We start from the raw sequence: 21,630 nt of genomic DNA on the forward strand, positions 1-21,630 counted from the left end.
CCGAAGAGATCTGTGAGTCTATTGCGGACGACTAGGTAGAGAAGGTGGAGAAGATATATGCATCCTTCCCGACAGGGGCTGGTAAGGTTCTATCAGACCCTGACGATAGTAAGAGGACTACAGTGGTCAAACACTTGAATTGTTTTGAGGTACCTCCGAGATTGGAATTACTGAGAATTGCGCTCAGTATTCAATCAGGATCTCCCACGGATGCTGTTCCGCCTAAGATTTTTAGGAACCAGCTGAAATTTCTGATTAACTATATAGGTCATATGGCCACTCTCTCCTTTCAGGAAAGCTATGTGCCTGATGATTGGAAAAGGGCTCAGGTAATCCCTATAAAAAAGAAAGCTAATTTAAATATATCACAATTGGAGAATCTCTGGCTTTTTTCACTCCTTCCTTTCTGTATGAAAGTAGTGGAAAAAATAGTCAATATCCGGCTAATTAAATTTATGGAAGAAGGGCGTCTTCTCCACTCTTCCCAATCTGGCTTTAGGGCGTGCCACTCAACGGAAACTGCTCTTCTCTTCTCTACGGAGATCCTCCGGCAAAAAGTGGATGAAGGTGAAACAGCTGCTTAGTATTATTAGACCTGAGTGCGGCCTTTGATACTGTTGCACACTCCGTGCTATTAGCTCGTCTTAATGAGGTCGGAGTGGAGGGACAGGCCGACAATTGGTTATGTTCATTCCTTGCAGGCAGGAGCTTCCAAATTCATTCCCGTCCGTTCAAATCAACACCGCAGTGTTTAAAGCAGGGGGTTCCACAGGGCTCTATTTTGATCCCTACATTATTTAATCTCTATGTAGATCCCCTTGCGAGGATTGTGGAATCATACGGGGTGGAAATTGTATCCTATGCCAACGATACACAATTGGTGATCACTTTATCTCAAAGTCCCATTGAGGCGGCAGTCAATTTCTCCGCCTGTCTAACTGCTTTAGCTTGCTGGATGAATAATAATTGCCTCCGCCTCAACGGAAATAAAACCGAGTTGATAGTGATCGGCAAAAGGCCATCTATCTGGTCGTCGGCATGGTGGCCCCGGAACTAGGCCTCACACCCACTCCTTCTGTCCTTGCGAAGAACTTAGTTGTTCACCTGGATACTCTTCTCTCGTTTGAACAACACATTGGAATTATGTCAGGCAAATGTTATGGCATTTTTAAATCCCTTCGAAAAGTCTTAGATCTTCTCCCCATTAAAGCAAGGAAAACCTTGATACACGCCCTAGTCACTCCTCACCTGGACTATGGGAATTTTCTGCTTATTGGTCTTAACAAAAAAGAGATTCACCAACTCCAATGTGTTCAAAATGCAGCGGCCAGACTCGTTCTTAATTTGCCCAGAAAAACATCAGGGAAACGAGCTTTGGCGACTCTTCATTGGCTCCCTATACAGGAACGCATCTTGTTTAAAACCATGTGTATAGCCCACCTCATTGCACAGGGCAAGCCCCTGTACATCTTCAAAATTTGCTGACCATCTACAGTCCTAAACGCATTCTGAGGTCTCTTGGAAGTATGCAATTCCATGTCCCTCGTATTTATTAATTAGATATTCCACCCACCATGAAGACATAGTGTACCCTTGGGTTTCACGTTCTTGTCCTGATGAAGACCCCGGTGTAAGGTGTCAACTACGCCTACAGTTGTAGTTTTGGGGTCGAAACGTCGACAGCTACTTTCTTATACATCAGTTGACGCCACCCCTATTTTGGATATTGAATATCAGCGTCACATACATGATCCGTGATGAACTTTTGGAAATTAGTTATCCCATTTCTTGGCTCAGGGCTCTGAAGCCAATTTATTCTGTATGTCAATCTTGAAATAACCTGTGGTCACATTTACTATTTCTTTGCACATTTCCTTCCTTTTTTCACGTTACTCCTTCTTTCCTTTCCATGGGGCACTATGATGAATATGTTACTATTATTGTTTTGTAATGTATTGTCGATCTATCTCATTGTGATTAATTAGCAATGCGCTCTGATGAGTATATGTATTTTATGCTATTGTGATTAAAAGTGATGAATTTAAAACGGTTCACTGGGACCCCTCTTTTTGTATACCCCTCGTATTTATAAAGCGCAAATGGGAGGTCGCTCTTTTAGATATTTAGCTAGCAAACAGTGGAATACATTGCCTATTGAACTTCGGATGGAGCCTTCGGAAACCAGGTTCCGCCAGAAACTTAAAACTCACTTTTTCCCGAGGAATTAAACTCTGGAGGTTTGTTATTCCTACTTCCACCTTTTGCTGATTGTTTGAATCTCTGCTTTTCTTTTGGACTGTGCCCACAGCGCGGGGACACACTGATTATAGTGTAACCATGCACTTTACAAATGTTATATATATATATATATATATATATATATATATATATATATATATATATATATAACATTTGTAAAGTGCATGACAAATGTTATATATATATATATATATATATATATATATATATATATATATATATATATATATAACATTTGTAAAGTGCATGGTTCACGGTGTCAACCGATGTTGGAAGCGTCTGGGCTTGCATCTGGGCTGTAAGCACCTTCGTTTGGACACCCCTCTTTCCACCGCCCGTCTCAGCACTGCCGCCCACGTTGCTACTATCGCTGGCAGAGACGATTCTTTAGCAGCATTGTAGCAAACCGGAATAGCCTCCAATAATACTTCGGTTAGCTTGTTGCCAGTCAAAAGTTCATTAGAACTCCCAGTGGAAAAGAAGTCTCGCTGCCTTTCCCGATTGAAATAATCGTAGGAGCGGCTTACCTACTACTGATGTGTTGGTTTTATCCTCGCTGCTCCACGTTGCTGTGGTATCTGTGTCGACCCCTGAGATTACTGCAGGAGCTCGTCCAGCCCGTGTGCTTCTTGGGGCAGTTTTTGGCGGCGCTATGTCTCTGTCAGCAGCAAGCGTCGGAGCTACCGACAGGAGCAGTCTTGACCTGAAAAACGCAAACCTGTGTCCGGAGCTCCAAGACACAAGCCGAGATGCAAGCAGCCAGCATCCGACCTTAGCCACGCCAATTATCCACATTCGCTTTAGAATTTTTCAAGTTTTCGTAAGCTTTTCATAAGCTGTCCAGTAAGTGACTTGCTCCCACTATTATCTGTCAGTGTTTCGCGAAATAATTAGGCATTGTTAGCAGATTTAGCACATAGAATGGCAGGGTGTGGGAGACTCCTCCGTATGGCTGTGCTCTGTGGCCGCGTAAATCTGCCATCTTGCTCCTCCTCCTCCCGAGCAGTCTGCTCCTCCTCTTCCCGAACAGTCACACATATTGGTTCCAATGGTGTTGAAGTTAGAAGAAAAACAGCATCAAGTGGAAGAGATGATAGAGTCAGGGGCCTCTGGGAATTTTATAGATTTAGGGTTGGCGCAGAAGTTGTCTCTAACCAAAGCCCCACGAGCATTCCCAGAAAAGATGTTAGCTGTTGATAGCAAACCGTTGCAGTCTGGTCCCATAACAGATTCAGTCACACTTAAGGTAAGGGATTGCATGCAACGACATGTAGAAATCATTTCTTTGAATATCATAGAAGCCCACAGTATGACATCAGTTTTGGTATGCCTTGGCTTCAACTTCATAATCCCACCATTGACTGGAAAAATAAGTCCATACAATTCCTTTCAGAGGAATGCCAGTCTCGATGCATACAGGATACCCCGGCCCATTTATTGGCATCACTTCGACCTTTTCAGATAGCCGCAGCGGCAGCGAAAGAAACAGTGTTACCCAGTTGTTAAGCAGCGTATTGTGATGTATTTATCGAAGATCAGTCAGAAAAATTGCTCCCGCAAATTGAGTATGATTGTCAAATAGATTTGGTGCCCAGTGCTACTCTTCCTTCTTGTAGGGTATATGCCTTGTCAGAACCCGAAGCACAACATCTGAAAGAGTATCTAGATCATTACTCCTCTATAGCATTTATAAGACCTTCCCATTCTCCTGCCTGCTTCTCCCCTTTTTTTATATCTCCAAGGCTAATGGAGAGTTGCGTATCTGCATAGACTTTCGCATGTTGAACAAAAATACCATCAAAAACAGGTACGCTCTTCCTTTTATGTTCTGTTTTCTTGGAACAAGTGAAAGAGGCCAACATGTATTTAAAATTGGACCTAAGGGTAGCATATCATTTGGTACGAATGAAAGAAGGAGATGAATGGAAGACTGCCTTTGAGACGAGATATGGGCTATTTGTGTATACAGTCATGTCGTTTGGCCTGAGCAACTCCCCAGCTGCATTTCAGTCTTTTTTTAAAGTTGTCTTGATGTAATATCTGGATACATTTGTAGTTGTGTTTATAGATGACATTCTAATATACTCAGCTAATGAGGAAGAACACATGTGTTGTTGCTTCTGAAAAAATTAAGAGAACATCGCTTGGTTTGTAAATTTAGTAAGTATGAGTTTCACATGTTGGAGGTGGAGTTTCTGGGGCTCTTGTTGAGCCCCTTAGGTTGTCGTATGGTTGGGAGAAAAGTAAAAGCGGGGAAACAATGGCCTGAGCTTCATTGTGTAAAAGATGCACAATCCTTTTTGGGGTTCGCTAACTATTATTGAAGATTCATTCACCATTATCTCAGGTAGCATCACCAATCAATAGATTGTTAAGAAAAGGTATCCCTTTTTTTGGACCCTTGATACAGCAGAAACCTTTGTTTTTCTAAACAGTGTGTTCACCTCAGCTCCTGTATTGAGCCAAGCCAATCCTAAGCACCTTTACAGTGGAAGCTGTTGCCTCAAAGGTGGCGGTTGGAGTCGTTTTGTCACAAAGAGACAGTACTACAGGACAGCTTCATGGATAGCTTACCTGTCTAAAAAACTCAATACTGCTGAAATAAACTACACCATAGCCGAGAAGGAACTGTTGGCTATTAAGCGTTCCTTTCAGGAATAGAGACAATATCTGTGGTAGGCTCAGCACATGGTCACAGTATACACCAACCACAATAATCTACAATTTATGAAAACAGCGAGACGATTGACTCAAAGACAGATGCGATGAATGCTGTTTTTCTCAGACTTTGATTTTTGTAGTCACTTACCGTCCTGGTACTCAGAAAGAATAGAAAGGCAGATGACTTATCTAGACGATCTGTCGATGACAACTTACAGGAAGCAACCATAGAAACCATAATCCATCCCTCCAAGGTGCTGTGTGTACTCACCAGACTAGTTTCTGGATTCAGTTAAACAGGCAAAATTGTCTTTCACTTGGGATCTATGGTTTAAACAAGGCGATCATCAGAGTCTCCAACAAGGGTTGCTTTTCCATAAAAACCAACTGTTTTTACCTGCTAGGGAAACGCAACTGAAAGCCTTCAAGTAATGTCACAAATCAAAAATGGCAGGACACCCTGGATATAAAAAAATAATTGAGCTTATTGAGTGTTATTTTTGGTGGCAATCCATGAGGGCTGACGTACAAACCTAGATAAAAGATTTTGGAGTGGGCCAAGGCTAGTATTTCAAGAACCACTGGACAATTGATATCATGCCAATCCCTGATCAGCCATGGAAAGGCATAAGCCTAGACTTCATCACTGGATTACCAATAAATCAAGGTCATACAGCCCTTTTAGTGGTGGTAGACAGTCTCACGAAGATGGGACATTTTATCCCATGTGGTAACCTACCCACGGCAGGACAAACAGTCCATCAACTGTTGACAAACCTGGTTCATGTGCATGGATTACCAAAGGTTATCATCTCGGACAGAGGTCCTCAATTCACGTCCCGGTGTTGGCAAACATGGTGTAAAACCCTACAGATCTCTCCAGCTCTGTCTGAGCTTTCATCCACAAACCGATGATCAAACCGAAAAGCTCAATCAAACTCAAGAAATATCTACAATGTTATGCCGAAGAGGCTAAAGGCTCATAGGTATCTTTGGTATGGTTGGCTGAACTGTCTTATAACAATGCTGTGCATAGAGCTATTGGTGTTTCTCCATTGTTTGCTAACTATGGTTTTCACCCTCAAATTCTTCTGATTAATATTCCTTTGACAGAAGTGCAACAGCTGTCTGTAAGTGCTCATATTAAAGACATGAAGAACACACATAAAAAAATACAAGTCCACTTAAAGCAAGCGAAAGAACAATATAAAAGGTGGGCTGATAAACATCGTAAAGAAGGGCCAAAGTTCCAAGTCGGTGACAAAGTTTGGGTATCTACAAAAACATATGTTTCAACCTGCATAGTGTATTCCATCCTAAATAAATCGGCCCCTACACTGTGCTCAAGCAATAAACCCTCTGGTGCACAAATTAAAGCTCCCTATCACCATGAGAATACACCCTAAGTTTCACTGTAGTCAGCTAAAGCCAGCAGGAAAAACTAGATGTAGAGCAGTCCCACCAGTCAGGAAGGATGGTCATTTGGAATATGAAATGCGAAGCATCAAGGACTCTAAGTACCTGAACTGTCAATTATGGTACTTGGTTTCATGGAAAGGTTATACCTTCGATGATGATTCTTTGGAACCCAGCTCCAATGTGCATGCTCCAAGAGCTTTGAAATCCTTCCATTTTATGCACCCCTCAACACCGGCTTCTAGGAGGTGCCTTGGAGGGGTATACTGTCAGAAATCTAAAGCAAGGCGCCTTCCAAGACATACATAAGTAAATCCGAAATGTACTTCAAGCCTTAAAGTTTTCTTTGGTTCTATTCGTTTTTACGAATACAAAAACTACACCTCCCATGAAGCAACGGGAGCTCTTGTAGTTCTGATACAGCATGTCCTAGGCCATTAAGAAAACAAGTTACTTACCTGTAACTGTAGTTCTCCAGTATTGGAAGCATTCATAGATTCACATACCTGAATCATTTCCCCGTCGTCAAGCCTGGAGTAAGCATGGGCGGAAAATCCGTTTCGCTCGCGGATTTTGCGGATTTTTGGTAAATTCGCAATCCGCGAGATTCGCGAATCTCCCGCAAAATCCGCAAATCCGCGAGCAGCGGATTTTATAGCTTGCTCGCACTGTTCGCGTGAGTTCGCGGCTTCCCAGTACAACTTTGCGCCCCGCGAAAAAGCGCTAAATTGCAGAAATACGATCTTAGCAAAACTGAAACTACTTACCAGGTTCAAAAGTTCAGGCTCATCATTAGTAGCCATTTCCTGTAGTGCTTCCTGAGGGGCCCCTCCAGAGTTCAGTTGCCAGTTGCAACTATTATGTGACCCTGCTCTGAACCTCAGAATAGTTACACATATGCCACAAAGGTCCTGAATTACAGCTAAGGGAGACAAGCAGGAGCCAGGCTGGAAGTTCTGGAAGTTCAAATCCATTAATCAGCCCCTAATTCATTATTATCAGTTGGGGCAGGGCAGGTGTTGTAACTAATTTTGCAACAATGAAAGCACTTAGCAAGTGCAAAAGATCACTAATCAGGAAGCACTAAGGAAGCAGGTGCCAGCTAAAAAAATATTCTGTGACACATTAATCAGCCCCAAATTAATTCAGGTCACTTGAGGCAGGGAAGGTGTGCTTTGCTTTGCCACAATAATGTACACTGACTGGACAACCAGAGGGTGCTGTGATGAAACAGAGGGTGGCATGGGTGGGCCAGAGGGTGGCATGAGTAGTCAGAGAGTGGCAGTGATGAAGAAGAGTGTCCCAAACAGGCTGGACACGTAGAAACAACAAGTTCTCAAAACTTGCGACCCGACAGGTAAGTTCACGTTTGCGAAATTTTACAAAACCCTCGCGAACTGGCAGAAAACCGCGCGAACACAAAAAAAATCCGCAAATTCGCGAGAATTCGCGGATTTTGCGGATTGCGAGTTCGCAAATCCGCAAAATTCGCGAACGCGAGATTTGCAAAATTCGCCCATGCTTAGTCTGGAGTCTCCGGTATATAAAAAGCAATGCTTAGCAGTATAGCTAACTGAAAAAAGGCCTAGGCCCATTTCCCTTTTGTAACCCATAACCTTTTTTATGTTAAAAAGGACCAAACTTTTCCCTTAGCCAATCAGAGCTCCTCACCCTCTAGAACCCTCCTGAGAGAACCTTTTGCCCCTCAGATTTCCGGGCACTTGTGCTGTAACACTCATTGTGCCTAATCCGAGGTGAGCCTCTCAGGGGAGGAGGGTGGGCGTATGTGAATCTATGAAAGCTTCCAATACTGGAGAACTACAGTTACAGGTAAGTAACTTGTTTTCTTACTCCAGTATTGGAGCTTTCATAGATTCACATACCTGAATCAGAATAGCGAGCAGTAAATCATAGCACATTTTGTTTTGTCACCTACTTCTCCCCAACAGGTAACACATGTCATTCTCTCGTAGCAATAGCTGCATAAAAAATGTTCATAGACCAATTGCTCATAAATATTATAACAAACAGTGTACAATAATAAAATGCGCTTAGCTTACCAACCAAGGAAGGAGGTATGACAAGAAGGCTCACCATTATTGGAAAAGGTTCCTCAGTACAGCTTGTCCCACTGCTACATCGCTTCTGGCGTGGGTGTCTAGGCAGTAATGTCTGGTAAAGGTATGCGTACTCCTCCAGGTAGCCGCTCTGCAGATGTCCTGAATAGAGACGCCTGCAAACAGAGCAGTAGAGGTTGATACCGCTCTTGAATGTGCCTGATGACAGAATTGAACGGCGTTTGAGATCCATCGTGCAATTCCCCGTTTCGAAAACGGGAATCCTTTCCTCAGGGCACTAAAAGCCACAAACAATTGTGTTGATTTTCTGAAAGTTCTTGCCTTTGTAAATAAAATTTCAGACAACGATGAACATCCAGAGTGTGGAGAGTTCTCTCTGCCGCTGTAGATGGTTGAGGAAAGAATCTCTTAAGGATCAATGGCCCATTCAAGTGGAAATCCGTTGGCACCTTTGGAATAAATCTTGGATTTGTTCTGAGCACCAACCTGTCCTCTCTGAATTGCAGAAAAGTTCTTGCGTTGTAAGTGCCTGTATTTCTCCCACTCTCCTGGCTGATGTCAGAGCTATTAATAGAGCCACTTTCCAGGATAGGAATATTAAATCAGTTTTATGAATTGGATCAAATGGTGGTTTCATCAATTGTGATAATACAATATTCAGTTGCAATAGAGGAGGTGGAGGCCTGACAGGTGGGTCAATCAATCAAAGCATTTGTATAGCGCACTACTCACCCGGAGGGTCTCAAGGCGCTTAGGGGGGGGGGGGGTCCGCTACTGCTCGAACAGCCAGGTCTTGAGCTGCTTTCTGAAGGCGAGGTGGTCCTGGGTCAGGCGGAGGTGGGTCGGGAGGGAGTTCCAAGTCTTGGCGGCGAGGTAGGAGAAGGACCCTCCCCCTGTGGTGGCTCTTCGGATGCGGGGGACGGCGGCGAGGGCGTGGCTGGTCGATCGAAGCTGGCGTTTGGGAGCGTAGAAGTTGAGGCGGCTGTTGAGGTATACTGGGCCTTGGTTGTGCAGGGCTTTGTGTGCGTGGGTGAGGAGACGGAAGGTGATTCTCTTGTTGACCGGGAGCCAGTGCAGGTCTCTCAGGTGTCCGGAGATGTGGTTGCGACGGGGGATGTCCAGGATGAGTCGTGCTGAGGCATTCTGGATCCGCTGGAGTCTCTTCTGGAGTTTGGCGGTGGTTCCGGCGTAGAGGGAGTTGCCGTAGTCCAGTCGGCTGGTGACGAGGGCCTGGGTGACTGTCTTCCTGGTCTCGGTGGGGATCCACCGGAAGATCTTGCGTAGCATGCGTAGGATGTTGAAGCACGACGAGGAGACAGCGTTGACTTGTCTGGTCATGGAGAGGGAGGAGTCCAGGATGAAACCCAGGTTGCGTGCGTGGTCTGTTGGTTTGGGTGCGCTGCCTAGGGGGGGGGGGTCACCAGGAGTCGTCCCAGGCGGAGGGTGAGGATCCCAGGATGAGGACTTCCGTCTTGTCCGAGTTCAGTTTCAGGCGGCTGTTCTTCATCCATTTGGCTACCTCTTTCATCCATTCGTGTGTGTAGACTCTAAACAACCCTTTCATGAACTGGTATACAAGACCTTGGTCTGCTGTTTGTGCTTTTATAGTGTTTAACCTTTCATGAACTGCTTTACAATCCTCTCCGACCAAAGAGATGGACCCATCGAATTTCTCCTGTATCTAGAGATCGCCGCCAAATGCACGTTAATAGAGGCATGGGCCAATCCAGACTTTGGCAGCCTTAGTAAATATGGGATGATTTGATGTGCTTCTGCTTGCAGAGGATGTAAGTCGTTCTCCTGACACCACAAGCAGAATCTTTTCATTTCATCCTATATGTCTTATTAGTGCTTTCAGCCCTTGCCTTTGCCAGGCTCTCTCTACATTCTGTCGGAATGTTTAATCGATTAAATTCTCTGTACTCAGGAGCCAGGCTGCTAATTGCAGTGATGTCGGGTCTGGATGCCGCACTTGTCCCTGAGCCATAGTCAATAGTTCTGGTATCGGCTGTAGACGTATTGGGTCTGTTTCTTGTAAAAGGAGCAGTTCCGTGAACCAGTGCTGCCTGGGCCGCCAGGGGGCTATTAGTATTATCCTGCACGGTTCCTTCTTCATCTTCGTGAGTACTCGCGGCAGGAGGGGAATCGGCGGAAAAGCGTAGGCAAAGACGCCTGACCATGCCATCGAAAACGCATTCCCCCACGATCCCCTTTGGTGATGCCAGCTTGCAAAGAATTGGCATTTCTTGTTCTGGGCTGTGGCAAACAGATCCACTGTTGGTACTTCCCATTTGGCAAAGATTGTCAGTGGTGTTTCCTGATCGAGTTCCCACTCGCGGCAGGCCGTCTTTTGCCTGCTGAGAGTGTCCGCTGTTGTGTTCTGATCCTCTGGAAGATGTACAGCCTTCAGAGATACCTTGTGATTTATAGCCCATTTCCATATTTTCTGAGCTTCTTTTGACAGAAAGAGCGATCTTGTGCCCCCCTGTTTGTTTATATAGTGCATTGCGGGCGTGTTGGCTGTCCGCACTAACACCGATCTTCCTTCCACTCTTGGCAGGAAGGCCACAATGCCAATTCTATTGTCCTAAACTTCAACAGGTTTAAGTGAAGGTGTTGTTCCTTTTGTTTCATCACCGCTGACTTATAACTCTTGGAGGACTGCTCCCCATCCTTCGAGAGAGGCATCCGTGGTACCACTAGTGGAGCTGGTTCAGTCAGGAAGGAAAGACCCACTGAGATATTGCTTCTGTGAGTCCACCATGCTATTGCCTGCAACATTGGTTGCATGACTTTGACCTTGTCCTCGAAGGATCCCTTTGCTTGGCACCACTGTAGATCTAGCGCCTCTTGGAACGGACGCATTCTCAATCGACACAGGGGAATGAGTGGTATGCATGAAGAAATCCTCTCGCTTGCAGGCAATCCCCCCTTGAAACCCAAGAGTTCTGTAATCAGCTGGCCAGCTATTTCCAAGAAAAGATTATCAGAATCTATGCTAATTTTCAATCTAATACTGCACAGGTTTCTGATAACCCTAGTAGACATTTGGAGCTGGAAAAAAGGACAGATAGCACCTTAGACGGTTTTGACCCAATTACCCTGGAAGAAGTCACTAAAGCACTTATTTCAGCCAAATCAGGCTCACCAACGGACCCTTGCCCTCCCAAGATGATGGCCCTCTTAGCCACCAGTTGTGCGCCAGCAATTCTCAAACTGTTTAATTCATCTATACAGTTGGGGAATATCCCAAGAATGTGGAAGGAAGCATTTGTACGGCCTATCCTGAAAAAAAACAACGGTAGACCCACGAGAACTTGGTAACTACCGCCGATCTCCCTCCTACCTCTATTGGGCAAGATGCTGGAAAGCATGATCAATAAACAACTGAGTTACTCTTGAGAGTAACGAAATTCTTGATCCATCTCAATCAGGATTTCGACACGGTTTTAGTACGGAGACCGCTATTTTAACAGTCACGGACTCGCTTAGGCGACAAATAGATAAAGGCGGTTCGGCAATCCTGATACTACTAGATCTCTCTGCAGAATTCGATACCATCTCTCATGAAATGCTGGCGGAGAGATTGGTGTTGTGTGGTATCCAAGGAACAGCCTTAAAATGGCTACGTAATTTTATGTCCGATAGGACACAAACAGTCATGCTTGGTCCATACAGGTCGGATGTAATCCGCTTAGATAGAGGCGTCCCTCAGGGATCCTGCTTAAGTCCTACCTTATTTAACATTTATATGGCCCCACTAGCGAGGAGAGCGGAACAGCTGGGCTTGGAGATCATCTCTTATGCTGATGATACTCAGCTCATGTTCTCATTTGGTACGGACTTAGCAGCAGAGAAAGCAAGGTTTGCCAGAGGTATACTCGAGATCTCCAGCTGGATGACGCAGAACTGTCTCCCGCTGAACCCTGGCAAAACCGAGTTAATGTTAATGGGCAAAGCCACAGCAAGCTGGTCTGACGACTGGTGGCCCACTCAATTGGGAGCAGCTCCTGTGCCTACTCATTGTGTAAAAAATTTAGGATTAAAATTAGATTAGTCCCTATCAATGAGAGATCAAATCACTACCACGACCAGCTCCTGCTATTACAGCTTGCGTCTGCCGCGTAAAATCCTCCCCTTTATGCCGACCGTTCATCGCAAAACCTTGGTCCAGGCTATGGTTATCAGGCGATTGGATTATGGCAATGCTCTGTTGGCCGGGGTAGGCGAGACCCTGCTGAACAAACTGCAGGTGATTCAGAACACTGCAGCTAGGATGGTTCTGAATCGCCCAGTGGGCTCTGCTTCGGCTCCCCTTTTGCGAGAACTCCACTGGCTAGCGGTGAGAAAGATCTGTTTTTAAGATCTGCTGCCTCACTTATACAGCACTCAACGGAAGAGGTCCCAAATACCTCCAAAAGAAACTTATCAAACACGTACCTAACAGGAACTTGAGGTCTGGGACGCGGGGTCTCCTTCAAGTACCACGTATAAGGCTGTGTCCTTCCAGAGGGAAAGCATTCTCGTATCTAGCGCCAATATACTGGAATCAGCTACCAGTTCCCCTTCGTAAAATTGACAATTATGGCATATTTAGAAAACAGCTAAAAGCCTTTCTTTTCTAATTCTTTCTGTCTCCTTTCAATCTCTGGAATAGTCCTTGGCAGCGCCGAGATGCCCCCGGGTGAGTCGAGCGCTATAAAAGATCACTTAACTTCGTCCCCAGAAGTGATTTGTATTTTCGGACTGAAAGACACCTTCTTCTCCTGAACTCTTTGGCCAGAGTGACGAGTCCCAATTGTCTTTCTATGGATGGGAATGCCTTGTTTTGAGACGTATCTAGGATTGCACCCAGAAACGTGATCCTTCTGGATGGATGAAGTGATGATTTTTCTACATTTAAAGTCAGACCCAGATCTGCAAACAAGTCCGGTGCCTTTATTAACCATTCGTCTAAGTATGGGAATAGTTGGTGTTTTTGTAAAAATTCTCGGAGCAGATTTGAGGCCGAATGGCAGCACTTTGAACTGGTAATGTTTTTTGGGCTCTGTAAATCGAAGGTATTTTCTGTGGGAAGGATGGGTGGGGATATGGAAGTATGCATCCTGTAAATCTAAGGAGATCATCTGATCTCTTGGGTTTAAGAGTAGCAGAATATCTTGGAGGGTCACCATACTGAATGACTGTTTCTTGAGATAGGCATTTAGAGACCGTAGGTCCAGGATCAAACGCCACTTGAGAGCATCCTTTCGGATCAAGAAGAAACGGGAATAAAATCCTTTCCCTCTTTGGGAGTTCGGTACCGGTTCTATTGCTCCCTTATGGAGCATTGCCTGAATCACCCGACGCATTTGAGGTAGGTGTTTGTCTTCTTGATGCGTAGGTGGCGTGAGAGGAGAAGTGTAGAAATTCTAGAGTATGTCCGAATTTTACTATGTGGAGGACCCATTTGTCCGATGTTGTTCCCTGCCACTGACGTAAGTAATAAGGTACTCTTCCACCCAGGGGAACATTTGACGGGGTAGGGGGATAAAAATCCGGAGTTTGAAGACTGTCATTGTCTTTTGTTGTTGTCTTTACCTGGACGACCTCCTCGTCCTCTGGGAGCAGACTTAGAGTAGTTTCCAGACTGCGTTTGGCCGTATTGCTGCCGGTAGTGCTGTGATGAGGAAGAATAGGAGGTGTATCTTCCTTGTTGGTGTCCACCTCTATAAGATGGTTGTCCTCTTCCACAGGCGCCTCGAAAGGGCACCTTCCGATACTGCAACGTACCAAAGGCCTTCGCCGTATCCGTGTCCTTTTTAAAACTCTGCAGGGTCTCATCTACCAGACATCCAAATAAATCCTCCCCATCAAAAGGTAGATTCAGAATCTTATTTTGGACATCCGGTCTAAAGGCAGTGGCCCTCAGCCAACCCTGGTGCCGTAAAACTGCTGCTCCTCCTATGGAATGAAAGGCTGTGGTAGGTATGTCCATGGCAAACTCGATGACTTCAACTGAAGTCCTCTCACCTTCCTGCAGAATCTTCTTTGCCTCCTGTTTACTGTCTTCCGGAAGGAGGTCAACATATAGTGCTATATCGCACCACATCTGCCTGTCATATCTCCCCAGGATGGCAAGGGCATTAGCTGCTCGACTAGGAGAGCTGACATTGAGGAGAATCTTTTACCTGCATTGTCCAAACGCCGTCCCTCCCTGTCCGGAGGTGCAGAAACAGGTTCTTCGATTTTTGTTGCGCTGCCTGCGAAATGATAGAGTCCAGTTTTGGATGGCCCAGCAAACACGCTGGAGCGTCCGAAGGCGCCTTATACTTCTTGTCCAACCTAGCGAGCACAGGTGTAACCGTCGCTGGGGTTGTCATCACTTGTAAACCTTCCTTCCATACATGGTTGATGATTGGTATGGATCTGACCGATTTTTGATAGGGCTCTTTAAAGTCATAAAGAAAACAATCTGCCTGAGTTGTCTTCATAGGCAGCTGAAATATTTTTGCAGCCCTTTCCATCAAGTTGTGAAATCCACCAATATCCACTGGTGGAGAATCCGTCGGTCCTTGAGTAAGTGATGGTGGAGATGGGATTAGATAGTCATCCCGTTCTTTGTGGGGATCCGTTAGCTCCCCCTCCTCATGGTCCTCGTCATCCGTGGTAACCGGATCCTGGTGCTGTTGGATCTGAGGCGTCGTGTCCAGTAGCGATTCTCTGCTGCGGACTGGAGTAGCCGGAATAGAACGGGGACGTGAAAGAGGAACTTTCTGAGGGACTACTGATGGAGGAACCCTCTTCTTATAATCTTGCAACATGAACTGCAAGTCCATCATCATTGAGGATGGCATAGCGACCATCTCCTCCTGAGGTTCTTGCTGGTAACGATGCTGTGAGAGGCTGTGATATTCTTCATAACCCTCTTCATCATCATCCTCCTGACTTTTACATGGAGTTGCTATGGAATACTGGCGTACCCGAAGGGTCCGTCATCCTCCTCCTCATCCGACTCTTCCTCCTCCAAAAGGTGTGATGGTACCAGAGGAGTAATCTTACTCAGGGAATTCACAGCTGGTTTGATCTTCTTTTTCTGTTTTTCTGGAGTTTTTCTGGTCGGCGAGCCCGTCGACGAGATCACCGTCGACACAACCGTCGACAGTGTTGTTGTCGTCGTCGACACTGCACTGGAACCATTCCTCGCCGACGATATAGTAATCGGCGTCGACGTTCCCGTCGTCGATCCGGTTGTCATCACCGTCGACGACAATCCCGTCGCCAACATGGTCGTCGTCATCACTGTCGTCGTCGATGTTACCGGCGTTGATTGTACTAGCGTCGACGCTCCCATCGGCGCTGACGCCGTCAACACTATTACAATCAATGGTAGCTTCTGTACCTCTGTGGTCGTCGCCGAAGATGATGACTTCTTCGTCGACACTCTCGTCAACGATCCCGTCGACGATGTCAATTTTTTGCTTTTCCCCTCAGGAATACTAGAGGATGGCTTCTTGAAGGACTGTTGAATCAAAGGTGGTGTCTTTGAAGGCTCAGAAGAGGCTCTCTTGGATATTTTTTCCTTAGAAGTGTGTCCTTTGCTCTCCTTTTCTCTTGGTTGAGGAGATCTGGAAGGACTACGCCCTGAAGACCCTTGAGTGGTCTTTTTTAGGGCCTTCTCAGGACGTTCCCCTGAGGAATGAGCTTGAGGAGATCTTGTTCTTTTTTGAGATCTGCTAGACGAAGAGGAGGATTCTTGGTCACTATCACTAGAAACCACCTCTTTTCTGGCCTTGATCTTCTGAAGCCAAATTAAAAGGCGTCCCTCTCGATCTCTAAGGGTCTTGCTAGAGAAAGTGTGACATACCTTGCAATCCTTTGCTTGGTGGTCCGGATAAAAACAATATATGCAGTCTTCATGTGGGCCATCTGTGTAAAGTCTCTTTTTAGAGCAGGTGGCACAGGCTCTAAAAAGACCCTTTTTCTCTTTTCCAGATATTCTACAGGATGTAGATGAGAAACAGGTCACAAGATTCTCAAATCCACAAGAAAATAGAATGACATCAATCTTTTACAGGGTTGGAAATCCAGAGTTTGAGCAGAGCTCAAAGGAGACTCCCTAGCACAACGTGCAAGTAGAAAATCTGAGGGGCAAAAGGTTCTCTGAGGAGGGTTTTAGAGGGTGAGGAGCTCTGATTGGCTAAGGGAAAAGTTTGGTCCTTTTTTACATAACAAAGGTTATGGGTTACAAAAGGGAAATGGGCCGAGGCCTTTTATCAGTTAGCTATACTGATAAGCATTGCTTTTTATATACCAGAGACTTCTGTCTCGACGATGGGGAAATGATTCAGGTATGTGAATCTATGAAGGCTCCAATACTGGAGTAAAAACGGACGTAGCACGTCGGCGAGCGTGCGTAATTCAAACAATTCTGTTCTGGTTTCGGGATATCCCAAGCTCATTTACCCGTCCTGCTGGAGGAGAATCTCTTTAATTTCACTTTTATTTCACTAGCGGATACTAGTGCCTCGCTTGATTTCTAGACCCCGATGACCCAATGCAGTTGGAGGGGTTGTTTCTGTTCAACTTGCTCTCAGAGGAGAGTTCAGAGCCTTGCTTGTGGGAAAAGGTCTCATTGTTATTAAGCTACTACCATCAAAGGGAGTGCTGGATTCCTTAGTACGCTGTGGTATATTAGGTGTTAGGCTGGTTTGGACAATTAACTACCAGAGTAACTCGACTACTGACAAATGCTGTGAGGTAACAGGAGTCATTTTCCTGTTTCAGGTAGAGTGACGGTGGAATGCAAATTGGCATTCTTTACCTTCATCAAGATAATAATAACCTGGGATCGTTCTGCTTTTCGTGTTATTATTGACTTGTCATTTAAATATTAGTTACCTTTTGGAAAACAGAGGAGCAGGAGCCTTACTAATCCTATGGAATAGACACTGAATCGATTTATTCAAGAGACAAACCTTTATTGACTGCTCATTTCCTCTGAAGTGCAAATCTTCTTTACTTTTTGAAGACTTCTGGTTTTCTTTGTTTCATTTCACACTTTTATTTTTGGGTATGTATACAAAAGGCATAAGTGAATGTTTTCAGTTCTTTTAGTCATGTCATTATGTGAGGAATCTAATGTCTCTCTGTTTTCTGGTTTTGAAGGAATGAGGAAGTTGCCTTTATGGAAATTTTATGAGGTAATGAAGTTTTCATTCATTAATGAGAGTTTACGAGAGTAGTCATAATCTTGTTTGTAATTATTCTTTTACTTCTTTCAGGTATTTTCCTTCTTCCTTGCTGTTCCCTTTCTAATCCCTTTCCCCAACTTGATCACCCTAACACTCCGTTAATTCTAGTATACAGAATTGGGGATATCCAGAGTTGACCTATTTGTGCATCCTTCGGATCCTGAGGAGTTATCTTCTGCACACATCACGTGGAAGTCTGACAAGTGGACTATTCGTGGCAGTGGCCTCAAGCTTGGGACAAAGATTAGGCCTATGACTTGTGCTTCGACTACGACTGATTCTAGTTTTCAGCAATGTAGAGTGTGGTCTCCTCGTTCTGAATTGCCTAGGAGTGAACAATGCTACACCTGTAGCACAACTCAGAGTCATACCCTGAGCCCCACAGACATACCTTGTGACATCTAATTCCTGCAATGTTGGCACAGCTTGAATGCTGTCATATTCAGTGGGGGCATTTTTTTACTAGCGCACTGAGACAAGTTTTAGGCGCCATCAGACGAGAAAATAAGGTTGGAGCGGAGCTCCGTGTCACACTGAAAGGAGCAGAAAGAAAGGTAATGATGTCAGTGCACCGCGGTGGCGCTTTATATGCTGCTCTGTTCAGTCGCTTCCAGGACAGTACAATGTCACTGCTGAGCCACAGAGCACCACCAATCAGCCCCTAGAAGCATTATCAAAGAATTCTACGGATGTTCTCTGGTGTTTGGGGCTGTTCTAAAAGTAAGGAATCTACTGTTTTGGTATGTTAGTCAAGGATGCTTACTGCTTTCTTAGTTATACATAAAACTCCACAGTTGACAGAATATTGTTTTCATATAACATATATTGAAAAGGCTAACATATTTTATTAAAACTTTTATGGTTGTATTTGTGCTTACAAGCAGCATTTACTTCTTGTTATCTCATAGAAGAAGGGGGTACAAGTCCTATGGTGCCATTCATTCTCTAGGATTAAATGACTGTGGATACAAAGGTACCACCAGAGACAAGAAGACAATGATGGGTCTAGCCTACCCTCACCGCTCAGAGCTCTGTCTGCACGCAAAGGTCCTTGTACACTGTGACGACAGTGTGGCACACCTGTTTCAGCTCGGTCTCCAGTTGACTGATTCGTTCCAGGATCTCGGGGAGCTCCTGCAGCTTGTCCTGAAGCAGCTTGTTGTTATGATCATACAGCTCGTACATTTTTTCCTCCAGTTTCTGAGCCAGGTCATTCACCTTGTAAAAAATGGGAAAGTTAAACAAATGAATAACTGGAATTTTGTGTGCCGTTGTATTCTTCTCACACTCTTTTCAGCATTCATTTGCAGCTCAATCAGTATCACTGCACTGAATGTTTTTAATATATTTTTAATATAAATACTACCAGCATCAAAGTACTATTCACAGGTATAAATGAAGAGTGTATAAAGGAAGCTTGAAAATAACAAGTTTCGATAAAGAACAAATTACTTACCTGTACACTGTGGTTCTCCAATTTTGATATGAAAATAAGTTACTTACCTGTAACTGTATTTCTCCAGTATTGGTATCTTTCATAGATTCACATGCTTCAATGATTCCTCGGGGGAGTCTTACAGTACAATAATAAAGCAGTAATAATCATTATCATGGGCTATAATGGCAATGAACAATCACTTGAATAGCCTTTTGTGTCCTTTTTTTTAAGGGCAAACTTAAACTAAAACCAATCAGGCGATAGCATCCTGTAGAACACCCTCAAGAGAGGCTGAGTCCCTCAGATGTTTCAAAGCACATGTGGGAAATAAATCCCAAGCTATAAGGCGAGCCTCTCAGTTGTTTTCTTCTCCAGTATTGGATCTTTCATAGATTCACATGCTTGAATCAGAATAGCAAGCAGTTAATGTATTTGTATACTTTATAGTAGTAGCACAAATAGTGGATGGTAGGTAGAAATATATATATATATAACAAATACCTATGCAATTTAAAATAAACACATATGCTTAAATACATGTAGCTATATATATATATATATATATATATATATATATATATATATATATATATATATATATATATATATCGAAAATCCACTCTCCTCGCCGCTCTTTTCACGGCGCTTCCAAAATGAGAGAAACGGACGCTTGTTTCGGTTTTGCAGCCGCAGGTATTTTATTAATCAAATATTAAAGTGCATTGCAGTGTCCAAAAAACCAAACGCGTTTCGGCGTTCCCTGACGCCTTGCTCGCTGGTGTAATTCGTAAGAAAACCCTCCTATTTTTTAAACAAACCCCAAACCATCGTGATTGGCCAAAGTTTTACCATAGAAACAAACGACGTACTTTCATCAAAGAGCATTAGTCCGACGGCATGAATTAGAAGACAGATTCCATCTAATCAAATGTTACCAGTTTACATTTAAAACATTTTCACATTTGTAATTTCATAACGCGATCTGTCTATATGCTCAACAGAAATACATTTTGTACATTATTGTTAGGGAAAATATAACAAATATCATGTATTCTCATATCTTATAAAAATAATGCCATTACGTCGTGTTAATTATTCCAAAGTTCATGGCAAACACCCGAATATGTGCAAAGAGCAAATAATTAAAAAGTCAATGTATATTGAAGTTCTATTGATCACATCTTCCAGCCGGAAGTTTGCTAAATCCTCATTTTCTCAATAGTTTCAATTTACAAACATGGAGGGGGAGTCAAGGGTAAAAGTGACAGACGACCAATGATCTGATTTTAAATTAATAACTGTACAAATACATTATTATCAAACAATACCATTCTTTATAGACATTGATGGTTTCCTAATTGTACATACTACCAATCTTATAATCATATTACTGCCCTAATTACATTAAAGTATAGCTGAAACACCACCTGATTATGATTTTTATATTCTGTTAACACGACTGAGATTTATCTAATGTGTTCGAACCACAGTAAATTACATTCATTTACTACACAGTATCCAATAGGATAAGAACACTGTATAAAAAATAAATAAATACATTTAAGATCATTTTTACTTTAATAGAAAGTTTTCTTCATATTTTATAAAAATTATGTATAAAATTTTTTGAAGCCTTACATTTTATCATAAATAAATGATCCTGTGTAGCGTTTAATTACTGTATCTCAGAGTTATCCCAAGAAGTGGTGAAGATCTTCGCAAATATTAAGGCCCCGCGGACTCTTGGTTTCTAGTTTTACAATGTAACTGGTTTCTAACCTGCGGAGTTGTTTCTCCCTATCCCCACCCCTTTTACTAGTGGGGATGTGGTCTATCACAAAATAGCTAAGAACATTGAGATTACCACCATGTTCCATTTTTACGTGCCTTGCCACAGGATATGTAGGGTCCGAATTTACTGTGGCCCTTAGATGTTGTAAGATCCTAGCCTGTACTGGGAGCTTTGTGCTTCCAACGTATCTTAAACCACACACACACGTTAAAATATATACAGCATATTCAGTTTTGCAGGTGAAACGCCCTTTGATTTTTATGGGCCGATCTGAAAATGCACATGTGTATGATGTGGTATTGGAACCAAGTTTGCAGGCTCGGCAAGAAGAGCACTAAAAAGCCATTGCGGGAAGAAAGCCAGTTATCTCTATTGAAAACCTCAGGACTGGTTTTTACCAGATCGGTTTTCATAGAATGAACTTTGCGAAAGGTGAAGATGGGCTTGGTAGTATAAATATCCTTTAGGATACCATCTGTCATCACAATTGGCCATTCTTTATTTACAATTGTTCTGATGACTTTAGATTGCCTGCTGAAAGTGGAAATGAATCTGCATGTATTGTTGGTTTTCTCCTTTGTTACACATGTACTAAGGATATTTGAAGTTTATTCACTATTGCGGACTGCCCTCGGTGACAACAGGGTTTCTCTTTTGATTAAGGCAACCTTACGCAGAGTAGCAGCTAGATTTTTTTCTCTATAGCCCCTCTCTAACAGTCTCAATTTGGTTAAATTAAGAGCTTCCTCGCAT

At 43.7% G+C, this 21,630-nt stretch overlaps 1 protein-coding gene across 1 annotated transcript in view; it reads right to left on the minus strand.

Moving 5' to 3' along the window:
* The window catches only part of SYCE2 (synaptonemal complex central element protein 2), a 521,719-nt gene that overhangs the window by 168,945 nt on the left and 331,144 nt on the right, over positions 1-21,630 (minus strand). Inside the window, exon 4 of the mRNA XM_086936443.1 lies at positions 18,728-18,865. Coding sequence (XP_086792569.1) covers positions 18,728-18,865 — 138 coding nt within the window. The remainder of the gene's footprint in view (positions 1-18,727; positions 18,866-21,630) is intronic.

Source organism: Lissotriton vulgaris, chromosome 1_1, assembly GCF_964263255.1.
Source record: "Lissotriton vulgaris chromosome 1_1, aLisVul1.2, whole genome shotgun sequence".
Taxonomy (NCBI): Eukaryota; Metazoa; Chordata; class Amphibia; order Caudata; family Salamandridae; genus Lissotriton; species Lissotriton vulgaris.